General features: G+C 36.8%; 1 protein-coding gene across 10 annotated transcripts in view; it reads right to left on the minus strand.

Moving 5' to 3' along the window:
- The window catches only part of PPP3CB (protein phosphatase 3 catalytic subunit beta), a 79,133-nt gene that overhangs the window by 25,734 nt on the left and 30,689 nt on the right, over nt 1-22,710 (minus strand). For all 10 annotated transcript variants that reach the window (XM_025212456.1, XM_025212470.1, XM_014523491.2 and 7 more), the window contains exons 6-10: nt 10,798-10,937; nt 10,623-10,700; nt 10,429-10,523; nt 7,546-7,671; nt 5,670-5,747 (exon numbers count right to left, since the gene is read on the minus strand). In XM_025212456.1, coding sequence (XP_025068241.1) covers nt 5,670-5,747; nt 7,546-7,671; nt 10,429-10,523; nt 10,623-10,700; nt 10,798-10,937 — 517 coding nt within the window. The remainder of the gene's footprint in view (nt 1-5,669; nt 5,748-7,545; nt 7,672-10,428; nt 10,524-10,622; nt 10,701-10,797; nt 10,938-22,710) is intronic.

The following is a 22,710-nucleotide window of genomic DNA, read 5'->3' on the forward strand; positions in this document are numbered from 1 at the left end:
ACATACACACATATATACACACACATACATATATATACACACATACACATACACACATATATACACACACATACATATATATACACACATACATACACATACACACACACATATATGTGTGTATGTGTGTGTGTGTGTGTGTATATATGTATATATGTGTATATGTGTGTGTACGTGTATATGGGTGTGTGTGTACATATATATGTGTATACATGTGTGTACATATATATGTGTATACATATATGTGTGTATGTGTTTACATATATATGTATATGTGTATATGTGTGTGTATATATACACACACATATATAGAGACACATATATATATAGAGACACATATATATATAGAGACACATATATATATAGAGACACATATATATATAGAGACACATATATATATAGAGACACATATATATATAGAGACACATATATATATAGAGACACATATATATATAGAGACACATATATATATAGAGACACATATATATATAGAGACACATATATATATAGAGACACATATATATATAGAGACACATATATATATAGAGACACATATATATATAGAGACACATATATATATAGAGACACATATATATATAGAGACACATATATATATAGAGACACATATATATATAGAGACACATATATATATAGAGACACATATATATATAGAGACACATATATATATAGAGACACATATATATATAGAGACACATATATATATAGAGACACATATATATATAGAGACACATATATATATAGAGACACATATATATATAGAGACACATATATATATAGAGACACATATATATATAGAGACACATATATATATAGAGACACATATATATATAGAGACACATATATATATAGAGACACATATATATATAGAGACACATATATATATAGAGACACATATATATATAGAGACACATATATATATAGAGACACATATATATATAGAGACACATATATATATAGAGACACATATATATATAGAGACACATATATATATAGAGACACATATATATATAGAGACACATATATATATAGAGACACATATATATATAGAGACACATATATATATAGAGACACATATATATATAGAGACACATATATATATAGAGACACATATATATATAGAGACACATATATATATAGAGACACATATATATATAGAGACACATATATATATAGAGACACATATATATATAGAGACACATATATATATAGAGACACATATATATATAGAGACACATATATATATAGAGACACATATATATATAGAGACACATATATATATAGAGACACATATATATATAGAGACACATATATATATAGAGACACATATATATATAGAGACACATATATATATAGAGACACATATATATATAGAGACACATATATATATAGAGACACATATATATATAGAGACACATATATATATAGAGACACATATATATATAGAGACACATATATATATAGAGACACATATATATATAGAGACACATATATATATAGAGACACATATATATATAGAGACACATATATATATAGAGACACATATATATATAGAGACACATATATATATAGAGACACATATATATATAGAGACACATATATATATAGAGACACATATATATATAGAGACACATATATATATAGAGACACATATATATATAGAGACACATATATATATAGAGACACATATATATATAGAGACACATATATATATAGAGACACATATATATATAGAGACACATATATATATAGAGACACATATATATATAGAGACACATATATATATAGAGACACATATATATATAGAGACACATATATATATAGAGACACATATATATATAGAGACACATATATATATAGAGACACATATATATATAGAGACACATATATATATAGAGACACATATATATATAGAGACACATATATATATAGAGACACATATATATATAGAGACACATATATATATAGAGACACATATATATATAGAGACACATATATATATAGAGACACATATATATATAGAGACACATATATATATAGAGACACATATATATATAGAGACACATATATATATAGAGACACATATATATATAGAGACACATATATATATAGAGACACATATATATATAGAGACACATATATATATAGAGACACATATATATATAGAGACACATATATATATAGAGACACATATATATATAGAGACACATATATATATAGAGACACATATATATATAGAGACACATATATATATAGAGACACATATATATATAGAGACACATATATATATAGAGACACATATATATATAGAGACACATATATATATAGAGACACATATATATATAGAGACACATATATATATAGAGACACATATATATATAGAGACACATATATATATAGAGACACATATATATATAGAGACACATATATATATAGAGACACATATATATATAGAGACACATATATATATAGAGACACATATATATATAGAGACACATATATATATAGAGACACATATATATATAGAGACACATATATATATAGAGACACATATATATATAGAGACACATATATATATAGAGACACATATATATATAGAGACACATATATATATAGAGACACATATATATATAGAGACACATATATATATAGAGACACATATATATATAGAGACACATATATATATAGAGACACATATATATATAGAGACACATATATATATAGAGACACATATATATATAGAGACACATATATATATAGAGACACATATATATATAGAGACACATATATATATAGAGACACATATATATATAGAGACACATATATATATAGAGACACATATATATATAGAGACACATATATATATAGAGACACATATATATATAGAGACACATATATATATAGAGACACATATATATATAGAGACACATATATATATAGAGACACATATATATATAGAGACACATATATATATAGAGACACATATATATATAGAGACACATATATATATAGAGACACATATATATATAGAGACACATATATATATAGAGACACATATATATATAGAGACACATATATATATAGAGACACATATATATATAGAGACACATATATATATAGAGACACATATATATATAGAGACACATATATATATAGAGACACATATATATATAGAGACACATATATATATAGAGACACATATATATATAGAGACACATATATATATAGAGACACATATATATATAGAGACACATATATATATAGAGACACATATATATATAGAGACACATATATATATAGAGACACATATATATATAGAGACACATATATATATAGAGACACATATATATATAGAGACACATATATATATAGAGACACATATATATATAGAGACACATATATATATAGAGACACATATATATATAGAGACACATATATATATAGAGACACATATATATATAGAGACACATATATATATAGAGACACATATATATATAGAGACACATATATATATAGAGACACATATATATATAGAGACACATATATATATAGAGACACATATATATATAGAGACACATATATATATAGAGACACATATATATATAGAGACACATATATATATAGAGACACATATATATATAGAGACACATATATATATAGAGACACATATATATATAGAGACACATATATATATAGAGACACATATATATATAGAGACACATATATATATAGAGACACATATATATATAGAGACACATATATATATAGAGACACATATATATATAGAGACACATATATATATAGAGACACATATATATATAGAGACACATATATATATAGAGACACATATATATATAGAGACACATATATATATAGAGACACATATATATATAGAGACACATATATATATAGAGACACATATATATATAGAGACACATATATATATAGAGACACATATATATATAGAGACACATATATATATAGAGACACATATATATATAGAGACACATATATATATAGAGACACATATATATATAGAGACACATATATATATAGAGACACATATATATATAGAGACACATATATATATAGAGACACATATATATATAGAGACACATATATATATAGAGACACATATATATATAGAGACACATATATATATAGAGACACATATATATATAGAGACACATATATATATAGAGACACATATATATATAGAGACACATATATATATAGAGACACATATATATATAGAGACACATATATATATAGAGACACATATATATATAGAGACACATATATATATAGAGACACATATATATATAGAGACACATATATATATAGAGACACATATATATATAGAGACACATATATATATAGAGACACATATATATATAGAGACACATATATATATAGAGACACATATATATATAGAGACACATATATATATAGAGACACATATATATATAGAGACACATATATATATAGAGACACATATATATATAGAGACACATATATATATAGAGACACATATATATATAGAGACACATATATATATAGAGACACATATATATATAGAGACACATATATATATAGAGACACATATATATATAGAGACACATATATATATAGAGACACATATATATATAGAGACACATATATATATAGAGACACATATATATATAGAGACACATATATATATAGAGACACATATATATATAGAGACACATATATATATAGAGACACATATATATATAGAGACACATATATATATAGAGACACATATATATATAGAGACACATATATATATAGAGACACATATATATATAGAGACACATATATATATAGAGACACATATATATATAGAGACACATATATATATAGAGACACATATATATATAGAGACACATATATATATAGAGACACATATATATATAGAGACACATATATATATAGAGACACATATATATATAGAGACACATATATATACACACACACACACACACACGAATATATACAGCATATACACAATAACCTCTCTTTCAAAGCTTTCTGCTTTAAATTCAAGAAGTAAAATTAACATATACGTGAGAAAGTTTCATAGAGAGCAACAAGTCTTTGCCATATAAAATATATTTACATCTGTTTGACAGAAATGTATCAGTTTTAGAAGGATAAAAATAAATGTTGTATTAAAAAGATAGTTATGAGAATGCTATAAATAAATTATCAATACATTATTCTAGCTAGATGTCTGTTAACCTTGTGTGTCAAGCAAATAACATTTTCAGTGGTAGAAACATATTAACTTTTTATTTTTATTAACTTTTAAAGTCCTAAGACTTTGAAAACTTTACATATAAATGTTTCATCTTTGATCTGTAATCACGTGTTAATGTTTACAAAATAAATATCATTATTGCTTGCTAATAGCTTACAAAAGAAAAAAAAAGGAGGGTATGTGCATGCATGTACACATGTGCGCACTTTTTACATACACAAACCTAAATCTAAAGAAAAAGGAACAAAACCTGAAGACAATACATTTTTCCTATCGTATAGATATCACTAGTCAAATCTCAACCACTAAACTACTGTTCCACAAGTTTCCATGAAAGTATAATAGTTTATAGATATAAAAGTAACCCTACCGTCAAATTGATCTTCTCCTTCTGTCATTAATTCATCATCAGAGCAAATGCTCAGAACATTCACCAACATTTCTGTTACTGTATTGAAAAGAATAATAATGAATTAACTGGTTGTACATATCTAAATATTTTCAGGAATGCAAAGTGAAACAAAGCATCTGCATCTACAGTTAACAAATTCATTGTCCTAGGAAATACTCGAGTTGCTCAGTAATCTGATCTTCTGGACAAAAATAGTTTTCAATGCTAATAGTAGTCAAGGAACCCACATGTCCTTCTCTGCAGTATTGCAGCCTAGCACTCCCCAGTCTGTATTTTTCATGTGATTATTCCATCTCAAGTACAGGACTTTGCACTTATCCTTCTTGAATTTCTTCTGGTTAATGCAAACTGTTTCTCCAGTGTATCCAGGTCATTGTAGATCCTAGCTCCACCCTGTAGTTTCTGCAACTTCACCCAATTTGGTGTTGTCTGAAGATTTGCTAAGCATGTACTCAATTCCATCATCCAAATGATTTATGAACATGTGAACAATACCAGACCCAGGACAGACTCTAGGGAGTCCCACTTGATTTTAGATGTTAAAAAAACATCCATCAGATCTAGACAGTATTTAAGAATTCTAATAATGTAATATTGACAATGTATAAAATTAGAAAAATCTGTAATAAAACATTATGTAAAATGGAAACAGTTTCTTGAAATTGTCCACAAACCTCAACTGCTAGCATCTGTTAGTTTGGGGCATCTATTCTGGCTTGAACACGTATTAGGATGTGGCTTTTATAGTATTACTAGCCAACAGCCTCTCAAGAATGACGGCGGAGCGGGGGGCGAGGATGGAGTGCTGCCACCTAACGTCCCATGCTGCTGCTGTTCTGCCTCTTGCAGGGAATGGGTGGGGGGGAAGGAGCCGAGACCAGTGCTGCTGGCGGCTTTGGAATCATGGCAGTGCTCCCCCATGCTTGGAGCACTCTGATTGGCTGTTTCTGTCAGCTAATCAGAGTGCAACTAAAGTGTTACAGACATAGGCTTTTATAATATTAGAATTATTAACTAAACTTGTTAGATGACATATACATGTCAAACGTGTAGCTAAACTTTGGTGACAATCTAAAGTCATACGCTTAATTGTACAATAAGGATCTTTTCCCTCTACATTGAAATCTATTCATTGTTTGTATCTTGCACTTTTAAAGAATTACTGCTAAGAATGATTTATATGCATGATCCATGGTCATGCATATAAATTAATACTTCTCTCAAGACAAATATGCATATGAGTAATTCTATAGGATCGTAAGTTATAAATAAGCTAGCCATAAAAAGGACTGTGTTAAGTCATATGCTAAAGCTTGCTCTATTTGAACCACTGCAGTATAGCATGAGACTAAGGATTGGTCTAATATATTTTCTGTGGCTGACTGGTTATGGTCTCTATAGGTTTAATCAACTAACTAGTTAAGCTGTGCTTGATTTGTTTTTAAACTTTTTCTTGTACTAAAACAATGAATTATTGACACTATGCAATAATATGTCTTTTAAAGAACTTAAATTTTGACTGCTTCATCATGCAAAATTACAGCTACCTCAGCCAAAAGGGTGATGGAAGAAGTACCAATCACTATGGGTGAAGTTGCATCCTATTTCATGATCTCTCACCGATATATACTATAGCACATTTAGATGAGGATTTACAATGGAACATGCAAATAACATTTCTTTGAGCAAGTGTTCATATCTCTTCCCCCTAATTCAAAAACAAAAGAGTAGACACCTCTGAAAATATATCCTCCTCTTCAGTAAATATTAACCTGCAACAGCAACAAAAACAGAATACAAAGACTTCTACTTAAGTTGTGTAACAATTACCTACCTTTCTCTCCAACAAATGGCAATGACCACGTGAATACATCCATAAAATTTGGTAACCAGTAAGGATGTGGAGAACAATTGAACTGGCGAATATTCATCACATTATTTTCATATTTTAATACAGCAGCTGTAAAACATTCAGAAATTCAGGTACAAATGTTTATCTTTCACAATAAGCACAATAGTTACAGAGCCACCATTTAACCCTACTTACAGCTGTTTTACAACTCAGATAAATATAAACCCAAGAGGCACTCCTTACTTTTTTATTCATGACTACCACGGGATAGTAACAGAGAGGATTCTACCAGAGAGCTTTGGACAATGAGAAACTAACTGTCATTACTACATATGTTGCAGTTTAAGCGATATACTTAAAAAAAAATAATTAATTTTAGTGTCAGTGCAATTCTGTATTAATAATAGACATATGTAAGAAAACTAATGAAAAATGCTATTTCAGGCATGATAAGAAACCTCCAAGTCAAAATAACAATCAGATTCAGGCATTATTTATATCCTCTCTATAAATCAACTTTCTTATAAAGCCACTGGGAAGTCTTCCACTCCGAATGGCAAAGGAACAAACTCAAGGAAATCTGAAAACTAGGATGGAGAAGCCACATGGAGAAGGCAGAAAGACAGCTTTCTGGTAGAGCTTTCCTGTAGTTATTTTTGCAAGGGTGGAGTGAGGATGGATGCTTGCGTTGACTTGAGAGTAGCTTTTGGATTCACTGAAAGGTGGAGAATCACACAAAATTAGGGTTGGAAGGAACCTCAGGAGGTCATCTAGTCCAACCCCATAATTAAAGCAAGGCCATCCCCATCTAGATCATCCCAGCCAAGGCTTTGTCTACTTGGGTTATATAAACAGGGATGAACATTTCACAACCTCTCTGGGTAACTTACTTCAGAGCATTACTACCCTCCTTGTGAGAAAGTTTTTACTAATATTTGACCTAAATTTCCCTTGCTGCAACTCGAGATCATTGCTCCTTGTTCTGTCATATACCACCCTGAGAACAGTCTAGTTCTATCCTCTTTGGAACCTTGCTTCAGGTAATTGAAGGTTTCTATTAAATCCCTCCTCAGTCATCTCTTCTCCAGACTAAATAAGCGCAGTTCCTTCTGCCTCTCCTCACAAGTCATGTGCCCCAGCCTGCCTACATTTATGCTGCCCTCCACTGGACTCTCCCCAATTTCTCCACATCCTTTCTGTAGTGGGGGGCCCAAAACTGGACACAGTACTCTAAATGTGGCCTTACTACTGCTGAATAGAGGAGAATAATCACTTCCCTTGATCTATGGCAACACTCCTACTAATGCAACCCAATATGCTGTTAGCCTTCTTTGCAACAAGGGCATGCTGTTGGTTTATGTTCATGTTCAGCTTACTGTCCATTGTAATCCCTAGGTCTTTTTCTGCAGAGCTGCTGCTTAACCAGCTGGTCCCCAACCCATGGGATTGTTCTGCCCTCAGTGCAGGACTTTGTAATAATGCATTAAGACAGCATTTGTTCCTATAACCTATTATGACAGCCCCACAAAGTGGAAAAGGGGGAGCAAAAATGATCTTCACTATCTTAGCACAGAAGTCTGAATTTCAATAGGACTGTTAATATGCTTGACAGATTTACTGGACTCCCACTGATTCAGGGGACTCTTTACAAGGCCTTAAAATTTTTAAAATTAATTTCCTTGGTCTTTTTTTTCCTCTCTCTCTCTGTTTCTGGATGATCTAATCCTGTTTCCATAATTCAACTACCATCCCAAACTGATAACATGTAACAACTCCACCATTAACTTTTCTTCCACACCTCAGTGTCTCTCTCTGAAATTACCTCTTGGATGTAAAACTGAACAAGAACAAAACCAAACTCCTTACCATTCCCTTTTGCTGCTGACAGCAATGCCATCTCTCTCACTACATTGGTCCTCACTCTTGCTCAACACAACCAAACTGTATCCAAAATCTAATACCTTTTCCACCTCCATATTTCTAAAATATGTCTACCTATACCTATGTCCAAGTCTCTCACTTATGCTCTTAATATATCTAATTTTAATGTAGCATTCCCTCTTTGGCTTCAAAAACACCCGTCCCTCCTCAATTGTGCAAAATGCAGTATCTGCCATGTCTATCAACTGAATCCCATCACTCCCTCCCTTTGCTTTGTTCTACCAGCTCACCATTTATAATGAAATTTAAGCTTTTAGTCATCATGTTCAAAGATCTATATACTGTTGTGCTGCCCTCTTCTACCCTGCCTATTCCAGGCTTAAGCTGCCTCCATTGGAATGGAGGCCAGCCCTCCATTCCAATATTCCTGGTTTGCCTTCCCATTTTTGCTTACCACACAATTATTTCCATGTCTTCTTACCCATGAACCCCTAGGCACAGTGCAAATTCCTAAGCTCATTTCATGGCCCCTGCCAAGTCGACATTTAACGTTTCACTTCTGGCAGGCTTCATACCATGAATTCAGCTAAACCATATATAAATTGACTACTGTTATCCCACCTTCCACCCCTCTCTACTTTGCTGCTTTTCTTTAGACTTTGAGCAACTCTGTAAGCACAGAACATCCTTTCCTGTCTGCAAAGCATTTGGTTGGTGCTTCTATAAATATTAACTTCTAAAAAGGGAAAAGTATACTTTGTTTTATCATTGGTTGATTTCAGCACAAAGGCCATCCTGTACAGTTATTTTTACATGTCCATGCATTTATGCCATGTGCATTTGGCATACTGTTTAAGTTTGGCTCAAGGGTTTTTTGGTTTGTTTTTTTAGAGAACAGCACTGATATTTGGATAGTGCTTCTGTCACCAGACTATTTTAGGAAAGATTTAATGTAATATAATTTTCTTAGGAATAAATTCTTACCTTTATTATTGTAGACATCCAAGTAATTAGGTGCCGAAAAAATTGTTATTAATGATGGGAACCCTGTAGTTTGACTTTTTCTGTACATTCTATAGCTGTAAAACCAAACAACTTAATTTGCATCATAAAGAATAAGTGATGATTTTGTATTTTGCATTGTTGAGTAATTTCTGGAAGGATACAAAATAACTTACCCTGCATCTTGTGCTTCGTGTGCTCTAATAATTGACAACAAGTTATTATTTTGCAAAAATTCACAAACTGCTGGGTAGCTGTGAAATAAAAACAGCTATGAGTAAAATCAACCTTTTCTAAAGATATATAATTCTTAATACTAAAATATCAATTAAATCCTAAATTACTTTTTACCTATAAAAATAGGAACATCCTCTGACTGTATTGTGACTGAAGTGCTCCTGTGAGTTTTCATTTCCAAAATCTTCTGAGGGATCTGACCACAGTAAGTCACACATTGGTCCAAACGCAGGAGGCTCTTTAAATCTATCTAGCTGTTTAAAAAACAAACAAACAAACACCACAAATCTGATTTGAATACTGAATAGGTCAGTTTTGCTCTTTATCTGTATAATTACATACTTAATCCCTGTCACGTCTTTTTCCCTATTATGTAAAACAGAAAGAATCCAAACACTCAGGTGAAGACTTGAGCGCACAGCCATTAAAACCATGAGAATTACTAGCCATATCCAGAAGAGAGGGATCTTCCAGAATGGTGTGTGTGTGTTATGAGAAAATAAGTTTATACAGATGGACCCAAATTGTCTTTTCTCAGTTGCACCATATAAATCAGACTGAAAACAATAGTGGGAATTAATAACAACATAGAAAACAGAATGGATAAAAAATTATATAAAACCATAGCAGCCAGCAGAGCCAGACAATCCAATATCACATCCAAAGAAATGAACATCTCTACAATATATTGTTTATAAAGTAGTGAAGAGATGGATAGCTTGAGCCTTCACAGACTTTTTCTTTCATACATAGTTTTATTGCTGTGCCACAACACTGCCATGGACCTTGGAGGGAGTTGGGGAGGCCCTGTGCACTTCTGGAGGAATTTTATCTTTTTCTTTAAGAAATGCCTGTTCTGATCCATTTGGAAACTTGTTTCAGTGGCTTGTTACCTTTCCAGTGACCACATAAAGGAAAACAAAATAGAGCATTTGCTATGCAAAAGGAAAGTATCCTGATCATAGGAAAGTAGGGCTGGAAGAAAATGCATGAGGTCATTTAGTCCAGCCCCCCCCTAAACTAAACCATCCAAGTCACACATCTGTCTAACCTGGTCTTGAAAATTTCCACAGATGGAAATTCGACAACTTCTCTAGGTGACCGGTCCCAATGATTGACCACCCACATAGTCAGAAAGTTCTTACTAACATTCAACCTAAATTTTCTCTGCTTAAATTGAGGCCACTGCTCCTAGCCCTGGTCTCCTACAGCCACAGATAAAAAGCTATCTCCAACCTCTTTATATTCTCCCTTCAGGTATTTGAAGATTTATCAAATCCCCCCCTCAGTCTTCTCTTCTGTATGTTATACTTGAGATCACACTTCAGAATTTCCCTAATTGATATCAGATATGCAAGTTGCAAAATAAAGAACAGATAAGCTTTATAATAACTCCAGTTTATTCACAGGGTGCCTTCATCCAAGAAATGTAGGAAAAGTTCTTTGAGGGACATTGCATTAATCTCATTTTACCTCCCATGCCAAAGATGACTTTCATGGTGCTAGACAACACTTAACTTTTCATGACAGGTTCGAAGGGAGGTTTGGTGAGCAAATGAAGAACTTTCTTTAGCCTGTAACAGTCAGTAGGGACCCACTGCAATATGGAACCAGGAGCAGTGCCAATCTGTTTCATACCCTGGAAAGTCTGAGCCACCTGTAACATAAGTGGAGAGGTCCAGTTCTTTACAAATCCCTGCCAGAACAAAAACCAGGCAGGTTTCAACTGAATTTTATGTTGGGATTTATTCCTAAAGTGTTAATAATCCAAAGGATAACAATCCCCATGCTGCATGATAGAATGCTGACTGGAATTCTTCTGGAGTGATGAAGCAAATTCATTAACTGCCTGGGGCACCTGACTTACTGCAGACTAAAACATCAAGTTTATCAGCCAACAGCAAGAGGTTTAGTACAAGGTCTTAACTGAGGCATCTACAGAAGACAGATTGTACTGCCTGGAATAACATCTTGAAAGCAAAGGATTGCAAGCCCAGAAAAAGGAGCTTAGAGAAACATTCTAGACTGATTTTTCTAAAACATTCTCTATGCTCTTGACCAGAATGAAGAGAAGGCAGCAGTATACATCAAAACATTCAGTTCCTGGAAACCACACATCTTTCTTCCAAGTTACCTTCTCACAGCATCTAGAAAAATATGGGGGCCTTTTAGTTTTTATTTTTATGAAGAAAATAGGTTGATTTTTTTTAGGAAAATAGGTTGTGGAAAGCTATTCTGCTTAAACACCTATTTAAATATACAGTATATGACTGTAGCTCCTATTTCACTTAATAGAAATTTCTGATCTAGCAGTTGGCACATTTCTAAAGACTTATCCAAAACATAAGAAGCTGGCTTGCAAACTGTTCCATATGCAGACTGTACTCACAGCTACATAAAGCTTTAAGCACTTGTCACATGGGAAATGTTAACTAAGAATTTGTCCACATGGGAAGTTATTTCAGACTAGTTAATTCCTGATCAACAACCTGGGTGGATGTTTTATTCCAAAGTCGTTGAACCTGCTTGCTTTAGCAGGTAATTATTTCAGAATGAGGCATTCTTAAAGCATAACAGCACTGACACAATGTGTTAATCAAAGTTATTCTGCTTTAAATTCACATCCTATATTAATCTGAATTCTCTGTGTTGACAAGTCCTAAAGCTGTGAGAATTCATTGTTCCTAAAGAAAATGCATTAAACCCTAACTTGAATGCTTTAATTCAGGAGTAGCACGATCCTGGATGTGGATTAAGCTACAACAAGTGAAAGTCACTTTATTTCTAAATAAGAGCACCCCAATTAGATACACAATAAATTTGTGCATACTGACTTGCTGACTCTAGGCAACTTGTCATTCCTTTCTTGAGAGTCCCTGTATAAACAGAGACCTACCTAAGTCACGGTGAGACAAGTTTTTTTGGCCCGTTCACAGCACAGAACCAATTTCACGGGCATGTCACAGCAACCCCGCCCCTCACTGATGACTGGCTGAGGGCACCTTCACTCAGTCTATGTCACTACTGTTTTCTTTGCCTTGTCCCTCACCACTGATTGGCAGAGGGTGCCTTCGCTTAGTCTAATCACTACCACTTCCTTTGCCCTGCCCCTCACAGCTGATTGGTGGAGAGCACCTTCACTCAGTCTATCTCACTACCATTTTGGGGTTTTTTTGGTTGATTTCACAGAAAATCGGAGCCCATGCCAGATTTCCTGGCAATGGTGGACAACACTGTTTTTTGAGGTTTCTGTGAAACTGTAATTTAGGTAGGTCCCTATGTATACAGGCACCCCAAGAATGATGTGAAAGGTGGATCAGGGGGTTTGTCGTCAAATGTGTTGTCAACAAAAAGGAGATTTCAAGCAAGACAGAGAGCAAAGATGTGAGAGATTACAGACAGACTCCCAGTAATGGCTCCATTAGAGTTTCTGTTAAAAGTGGGGCATGAGACGTGTGTGGAAGAGAACTGGCTTTAATCAGGCAGAGATGCTGGGATGAGGAAATAAGGGAAGAAAGGATACAGGTTAGAAGGGAAGCCTACAAAGAGAGATGGGACTGGAACCCAGCAGTGATGTGCAATGCAAGTAGGGAACTGCAACTGGAGGATGAAGAAAGAACAGAGAGGGGAACTGGGGAGGGAAGTGAGGCCAACTGAGCAAGGAAACTGGGGACAAGAAAGCTAATAATGCCTGGGAAACAGGAGACTGGGACAGAAAATCTGGATGGGTAGGAGTAAAACGTATAAGGGGAGGAGGCTATACGAGGACCAAGAGACTGAGGTGGGAAAATTGGAACACACTAGATGAGGAGAAGGGGAGAAGGAACAAGGGGTGCAACAGATATAGGACCGCGACAGGAAGAAGTTTGCAAGAGGTAAAACAAAAGGGGTCAACGTTTGGGAGAATGGGCAGCAGAGTCTATACACACTAAAGCACCTTTAGAGCCTGGAATAAAATCTAAGATTCCTGCATCTCTCCACTGCTCTTTCAGCAAGTATTGGTGAAAGCCACTGTCTGTCTCCCTTACTCCTCTACTGTTGGTATACTATCAACCTGCTACTACACCAGTTCAAATGACAGAGGTCTTTGTGGCATAACCAAAGTTTAAGCCACTCAGGGCCTGCACAGGTTTCAATGTAGCTCCTCATGATTAATCTCGTTTTCAGTTTGCTTTCTTAGAAACTTAGATAGTTATACAAATAAAACAACATCAAGACACTATTACTAAGTTTCTAAGATAAAGCACTCAGAAGTAAGAAAATGCCCAAATGAAGGCTGCCTGTGCAAATTTAATCTGGGCCATTTGCAAGTATGTTTTATGACAGGGCTTCAATTACAAAATCACCCAACCTTTTTCCCCATAGAATCTTGTCTCACTCAATGAACAAAATGAACACAGCTTGCTGCTGAGAATCTATTATTTTATTTTCTCCTTGGTGTTCCATGTGTGGCCCCTACCTTATTTACAATACATTATTCAAATTCTGCTATGGGGAAAAAAATATTCTTTTTTTTAAAAGGTTTCCAACAGCATACACTGCTACAGTACCAGAGTGTTTCACAAACATAAATGAATAGAAGAACCATTCTCTCCATTTTTATGGATAGGAAAGGGAGTCAGAGAGTGACTAAGCACAAACATATCCATTCATTTTGGGAAGAGGATGAGAGTGGTGCTTGGGGCATGCCTGCCAAAAAGTTTGGCCCCCACTGACTTAAAATTTGGAAAGCGACATAATAAAATTAAGTTTTCCAGTCAACTGCCTTCCCCACAATTTTGAGAAACGGGATGGGTACTACAAAGAACCCTTAAAAAAATCAGTTTCTATGAGGAAAAGGAGAAGTGAACTGCATCATATTTGAGAAAATGTACGTTAATCAAAGACGCAAGGAGAAAAAGGTGACAGCTTAGAATACAAGTATCCTTTCACTGCACAGAACTACTACTCCTAACTCCTAAAACAGTTGTGCAAAATGTAACAAATTCAGGCACCATGAAGTAAAAGAAAAGACATACAATGCAAAATATATTAAAGCAAAACCTCCAAACAATAGTATTCATAAGTAATACCGACTGTATATATACATGACAAAATAAACAATATTTTTATTCCAATATATTAGTCTGCTAGAGCAATAATGAATGTTCAATTTTATATCTTATAAAACAAATTATTCAAGGAAAGGTTTCTATATTGATCAATGAAAACATTACAGTGGCTGCTTGATTTATTATATGTACTTTTACACATTTCTGTCTTAAAAATTATTCTCAAATGCTGCATTTGCCATCAGTCATAATTTTTTAATGGGAAAATATAACCAAAATAGTTACTACTGGTATGAACAGACATAAAACCAAACCATTTTAAAAGGCGGGTGGGGGGGAAGGGAATTATATCTGGGATTGTTGTAGAGCTAAACTCCTGCAACTTTAAAGCCTGAGTAAAACAGGTTTAAAGACGCAGTGGTTTGGCTTCTTTATAGACTGGAAGAGGACAGACAAAATAGTTATAGCAGATCATCTGTAAAGCACCCAAATTAAGTGCTTTACCTGTTTTTCCATCTAAATCCTAAATCACAAAAAAAAAAAAGAGAAAGAGATAATGTTTCACAGTAAAAATAAACAGCACAAAACTTTGTCACCTAGAGAGCATTCTGAGAAAGCAGCCATAACACCTTCCAATTAACTTAAATTACATTTTTAATATACAGTAGTCAGAAAACAGCTCCATCAGTTTGACTAATTAATTTTAGACCACTGAATACTTTTACAGCTGTGTCCATTGTACAAACTCAGAAACCAAATAAAACAGCAACAGTAATCAGAATCCAAACAATTCCCAGCCAAGGACTGATAAGCCATCATCCTTTATTTTATACCATTACCTGGATTAACTTTTATAACCCTCGTTGAGCTAATTTGAGCTCATTAACCTCCTGCCTGTGGCAGGGGACCAGACTTGATGATTCTATGATTCACTGATTCTATGATTAACCCCTAAAGCCCTCAATGGATTGAAGGCAGGTGAAATTTGCACTTTATAGGATGAACTAAGTCAGAGATGCATAATCACAGAATCATAGAAAATCAGGGTTGGCAGGGACTTCAGGAGGTCATCTAGTCCAACTGCCTGCTCAAAGCTGGAACATCCCCAACTAGATCATCCCAGCCAAGGCTTTGTCTGCTTGGGTCTTAGAAGTCTCCAAGGATGGACATTTCACAACCTCTCTTGGTATCCTGTTCCAGTGTTTTACTACCCACCTCATGAGAAAGTTTTTCCTAATATCTAACCTAAACTTCCTTTGCTGCAGTTTGAGATCATTGCTCTTTGTTCTGTCATCTGCCACCACTGAAAACAGTGTAGCTCAGGGGTGAGCAAAATACAGCCCATGCTATCTGGCCCACAGGGCCCCTAAAAAAATTTAGAAAATTAATACTTATCTGTCTTCAGTTCCTGTCAAAAATGACAGGAACCAGAGGCAGTAGGACCCAGGCGAAGCCTGGCGGGCTCCCACAACAGCAGGTCCTGCCTAGCCCCACTCCCCCCAGCCCCAGCAGGGGCTTCTGGCCTGGGACCATGTAGCTGCACCAGCACCAGAAACTCAGGTAAGGGGGGGGGGAGGGCAAGCAGGGAAGGATCCCAGGGAAAAGTAGAGCCTCCCCTGCCCTGCGGCCGGCGCTGTAGCCACTTGCAGCCCGCGTGGGGCTGTCTGTGCCTGCTCAGGACAGCCCTGTGTGGGCTGTGAGCAGCAGGAAGCGCCAGCCACGGGGCGGGGGAGGGTCCACTTTTCCCCCATGCTCAGCACCAGCTCGTTCCCTGCCAGGGAGCAAGGGGTCAGGGCTGCACGCTGCCCCGCCTGTACCACGGGCCTGGGGGGGCCTGAGAGTGAGTGGGTGCACAGGGCCCACACCGGTGTCCTGGGGCCAGTGCTGGCGGGGCCCAGAGTAGGGCAGCAGGTGTACAGGGTCCCGGCTGGCAGGGGCTCTATGAAGCTGGGCTAGCCTCCCCCTCTCCCTGCTGGTGTAGCCCTGCCCAGCTCCACAGACCCCTGCCAGCCTGTTCCCTGCTCTGGGCCCCACCGGTGCTGGCCCTGAGACTTTGGTCCCAAGATGGTGACCAGGGGGCGGGGCACCTGTCAAGGGGTGGGGCTACCCATGTGTCCCTTGACAGCTTGCCAAATCTGGGTAAACGGCCCTCTGCCCAAAATAATTGCCCACCCCTGATCTAGCTCCATCCTCTTCGGAACCACACTTCAGGTAGTTGACGGCTGCTATTAAATCCTCCCTCAGTCTTCTCTTATGCAGACTAAATAAGCCCAGTTCCCTCAATCTCGCCTCATAAATCATGTGCCCTAAGCCCTTAACCATTTTTGTTGTCCTCCACTGGACTCTCTCCAATTTGTCCACATGCTTTCTGTAGTGGGGGGCCCAAAACTGGACACAGTATTCCAGATGTGGCCTTACTATTGCCGAATAGAGGGGAATAATCACTTCTCTCGATCCACAGGCAACACTCTTACTAATGCAGCCCAATATGGCATTAGGTTCTTTGCAACAAGGGCACACTGTTGGTTTATATTCAGCTTCTTGCCCACTGTAAACCCTAGGTCCTTTTCTGCAGAGCTGCTGCTTAGCCAGTCAGTCCCTAACCTGTAACAGTGCATGGGATTGTCCTAAGTGCAGGACTTTGCACTTGTCCTAAATGAACTTCATAAGATTTCTTTTGGTTCAGTCCTCCAATTTGTCGAGGTCTCTCTGAATCCTAGCCCTACACTTCAGCGTGTCTACTACTCCCCGCTGCTTGGTAGAAGTAGTAGCATTCATAAGCAGTGGCTTACTTCATCAGATGCACCTGCCTTCAGCCTGACTTCAGACTAAGGCAGGTAACTAATGCTCTTTCCTGTTCTTCCTCCTTCCTACCCAACCTGCCTCTCCCAGCAGTGCTCCTGTTTTTCCTCCCCCTTCTTTACCTTTCTATTCCAATCACTGCCTTCTTTCTATTTAAAAGCTCTGCCTCCTTCAGTCCCTTCATAGTATCTGATAAAGTAAGCTTCTCCTCATGGAAGTGTACACATCTCTGATTTAGTTAGTCTATAAGGGGCAAATCTACCCTGCCTTCTGCCTGACATGAGACAGTCAAGGACTATTCAATAAGACAGCAATTTTTCTGGGAGGCAATCATTTCATGTGGCAGAATACAAGCTTTCTAAATCTTTTTCTCAAGAGTTCTGAACTTCCACCTTTCTTTGCAATGGGGTTTAGATAATGAAGTTGAATGTTGACAATTAAATATCAATATTATATATTATTTACAGTCTAGCTGAACAGCAAAGAATGACACTCTAAGGAAAATCTGCACGCTCTCCCAAGTCATCTCACTTGGGTGTCACACTTGTCACCAGACCCTCACAAAGGAACAGCTCTCTAAGCATACCTTTTGCAGTCTGAAACCCAGATGCCTTGCTGGATTATACCTGTGTGCTTAATAGTCTCAATGACCACAGGAGCAAGTTGATGTTTCTCCAACAAAAAATGTATTAAAATTCCTCTTCCCAAATAGGCTCTTTTCTTTTCTTTTTTTGAAAACTACCCCTATTTCTGGTCTTCATCAGGAAACACAAATGGATACCCTGCTTAACTTTTAAATACTTCGTATGTTTTCAGAATCAGAACTCAGTAACTCCCAGAAGAAGCTGTCCAAACAGATGGGCCACGAGGAAAGAAAGAATAAGCAGTAAATCCCAAGAGAACATAAGAGTAGTATAGTGACACACAGCAACAGTTTAGAATAAAGCAAGAAATACAATGACAATGCGCATCTCTTTCTATAGGACTGAGCTTCCTTTAAGAACTCCTCTCTCAAATCAAGCACAAACCTAAAGGTCTTGTAGGATTTAGATAAAAATCACCACCTGATAACAACTTCTTAACCTGCTTTTGGAAAAGTTATGGTGGTGGGTTTGGGAAAGGTTGTTTCCATTTTCACTTTTGCTGACCATTGTTTTCTCCAAGAAAAATACTAAGGCCTTGTCACAATGGTACTGCTTATTCAGTTAATTCTCCTTCCTTCTCTCCATCTCCATCATAGGAGACACAGTTTGAGATTCATGCTTGCACTGTGATACTCTGGAGCGTATGGAGTATCTGCCCCCTATTATTTAATATTTTTTCATCCTTTACAGTTTGTATCCATTCCCACCCCATTCTACACTTTACTTTATTAACCACACAGTGAAACAAAATACCAATGCAATCACTGAAATACCTGCAAAGAACTGTTTCAGACTTCAGCATCATAGGGCGTGCACAGAAGTTGCATTTTTCACCATTTTAAGTGCTTTATTGCCATAACTTAACAGAAATGCACAGCTTTACAGCACTTTAAAAATGGATATGGCGCTTTTAATACCTCATTTAACGAGGGTTAATTTAAAATCTGAAGCGCTGTATTTTATAGCACTTTAGCAACCTACAGTGCTTTAACTAACTTCTCTGGGTGGGTCAAATTTCTGGTGATTCCGCCAGAATCCCATGGGCTTAGTGCTCAGTATCCCCCCTTAGTGGTCCTCCAGCACCACCGGTGTAGCCCAAGAGCACTAGTCAAGCCTGCAAAAGCCAGCAACTCACCCTGGTCCTCTCAGGTAACTGAGACAGCAGCATGCCCTCCACCCTCCCCTCCCTGCACTGAGACCCTTTGTGGCTGGGAACCAGAGGCTTGAAGCACAGCCGGGTGAGAGCTGCTGCCTGGTCTCGTGGCAGACATGATCCAAGACAGACAGACAGATAGATCCAAGGAGGTGATACTTCCCCTCTATCGGGTGCTGGTCAGACCGCAGTTGGAGTACTGCGTGCAATTCTGGGCACCGCACTTCAAGAGGATGCGGATAACCTGGAGAGGGTCCAGAGAAGAGCCACTCGTATGGTTAAGGGCCTGCAGACCAAGCCCTACGAGGAGAGACTAGAGAAACTGGACCTTTTCAGCCTCCGCAAGAGAAGGTTGAGAGGCGACCTTGTGGCTGCCTATAAGTTCATCACGGGGGCACAGAAGGGAATTGGCGAGTTTTTATTCACCAAGGTGCCCCTGGGGGTTACAAGAAATAATGGCCACAAGCTAGCAGAGAGCAGATTTAGATTGGACATTAGGAAGAACTTCTTCACAGTTCTAGCTGGGTTCATCTAGACCCGCCGCGCTTTCCTGCCTATGCAGGGGGTCGGACTCGATGATCTATTGAGGTCCCTTCCGACCCTAACATCTATGAATCTATGAATCCTCACTCCCAGCGGAGGCAGGGGGACAGGGGAGAGGAAGAGACGTGCTACAGGTGGGACACACACACACCCTGAGATCCCGCACGGATGAGGAACAGACACTTGGAGCCTGGCTGTCAGTCTGGGTGAGAGCTGCTGCTCCACTGGTGGCACAGTGTCTGCTCCCAGCGCTGGGGGAGGGGCGGGGGGTTAGGTTGAACAGCTGAGTGACAGCCTCTCATCCCAGCTCTGCCTTCTCCACTGATCCAGTGCTGTTCAGTTTCCTGCAGCTCCAGCAGGCTGAAAAGCAACCTCCCACCCCACCAAATACTGTGCTTCTCTCACATTTAAGAATGCTGTAACTTTACAGTGCTATAAAAAGTGCTCTAAATTACAGCGCTGTAAAACATGCATGGAGCACTTCTGTACACACCCATACTCAATTAGAAGTTAAATACAACTGGAGAATGGCACTCTGTAAGAAACAGAAGGGAAATTTGGAAAACAAATTTAATGAACAAAATTGATAAGATGGGAAAAGAAATAAATACACATTTAAAAAGTGGATAAAAAGCAAATTTTGGGGTTGTCACTTGTACCTTTAAGCTGCATATCCTTAATTTGATGTTACAGAACATTCCTGCTAGTTTGTTCTTTGCTAGGACAGCTAATCATCTTCTTTTCCTACATTTAGCTTTTCTCCTTTGAAACAGTCTTCCGTATACCACTTTCCCCATGGATATGTACACTCAGTTTTTCATCCAACTTTTCCTGTATTCCAAAGGTTCTTTGAACCATTACTTCTTCTTCAGTCTTAAACCAGTTGATCTCTCTCCACCAAAACTGTTTCCTGTCACCAAACACAGCAGAAATAGCACTGACTCCCAACTGGGACTGACTGAAACCTGGGATCCATCCATAGCTAAGCAGCTCTGGGCCTAAGGGCAAGAACATATTAGGTCCCTGATTCAGTGTGGAAACTAGAAAGCTGTTTAATCATAATTATATACTAATAACTTCAGATACATTTGTTTTTAATCAACTGAACTGTTAGACCAGTGGTACTCAACTTTTGGCTTGAGGAACTGCTCACTGGAGGCAAGGCACCCCTCTATGATTTTTGTGAAATAAGTGATATGCCATTTCAAAAACTATTTATATATTACCATGTTTACTTTCTTTTAGAGGGGCCGGGCAGCGGGGGGTGGGGGACTGGCCAAGCAGGGACAAGCCAGAGCTATGACTTATCTGCTTATCTCCTTAAACTTTGCTTATTCCCCTTCAAAGGGTCTGGCATCACCCCAGGGTTACTCACTAATCACCGTGTTAAACTATGCTTACAAGTTTCCCAATTTTTTAAAGAAAAACAAAATGTACTGAACACAAATTTTTGGCTAATAAACAAACAAAATTCAATCAGTTGGTCTGACAAGTAGAAAACCCAGGGGATCCTATCCATATACAACAGTTGAAATGACATTTCCTCTTTCATATGAAAAATGAATCCTACTTCTTTTCTACTACAAGACACATGCTTCTATGAGCAAATTTGTACTTGAGTAATTACTAGAGGTGCACCGATATATCAGTCCATATCAGACCAGCACTGATAAAAGGAAAATAACATTATTGGCAATAGGCTTTTTTTGGCCGGTATAGTTGATAATGTCACCAATAAATGCCGTGTGCATGCATACGGCCACAGCATGCATGCAGCCAGGAATGCAGCCTGGCAGCTTGGAGAGCAGCATCCAGCTGGTAAGTCTATGAAGAA

Source organism: Alligator sinensis, unplaced genomic scaffold (assembly GCF_000455745.1).
Source record: "Alligator sinensis unplaced genomic scaffold, ASM45574v1 scaffold109_1, whole genome shotgun sequence".
NCBI lineage: Eukaryota > Metazoa > Chordata > Crocodylia > Alligatoridae > Alligator > Alligator sinensis.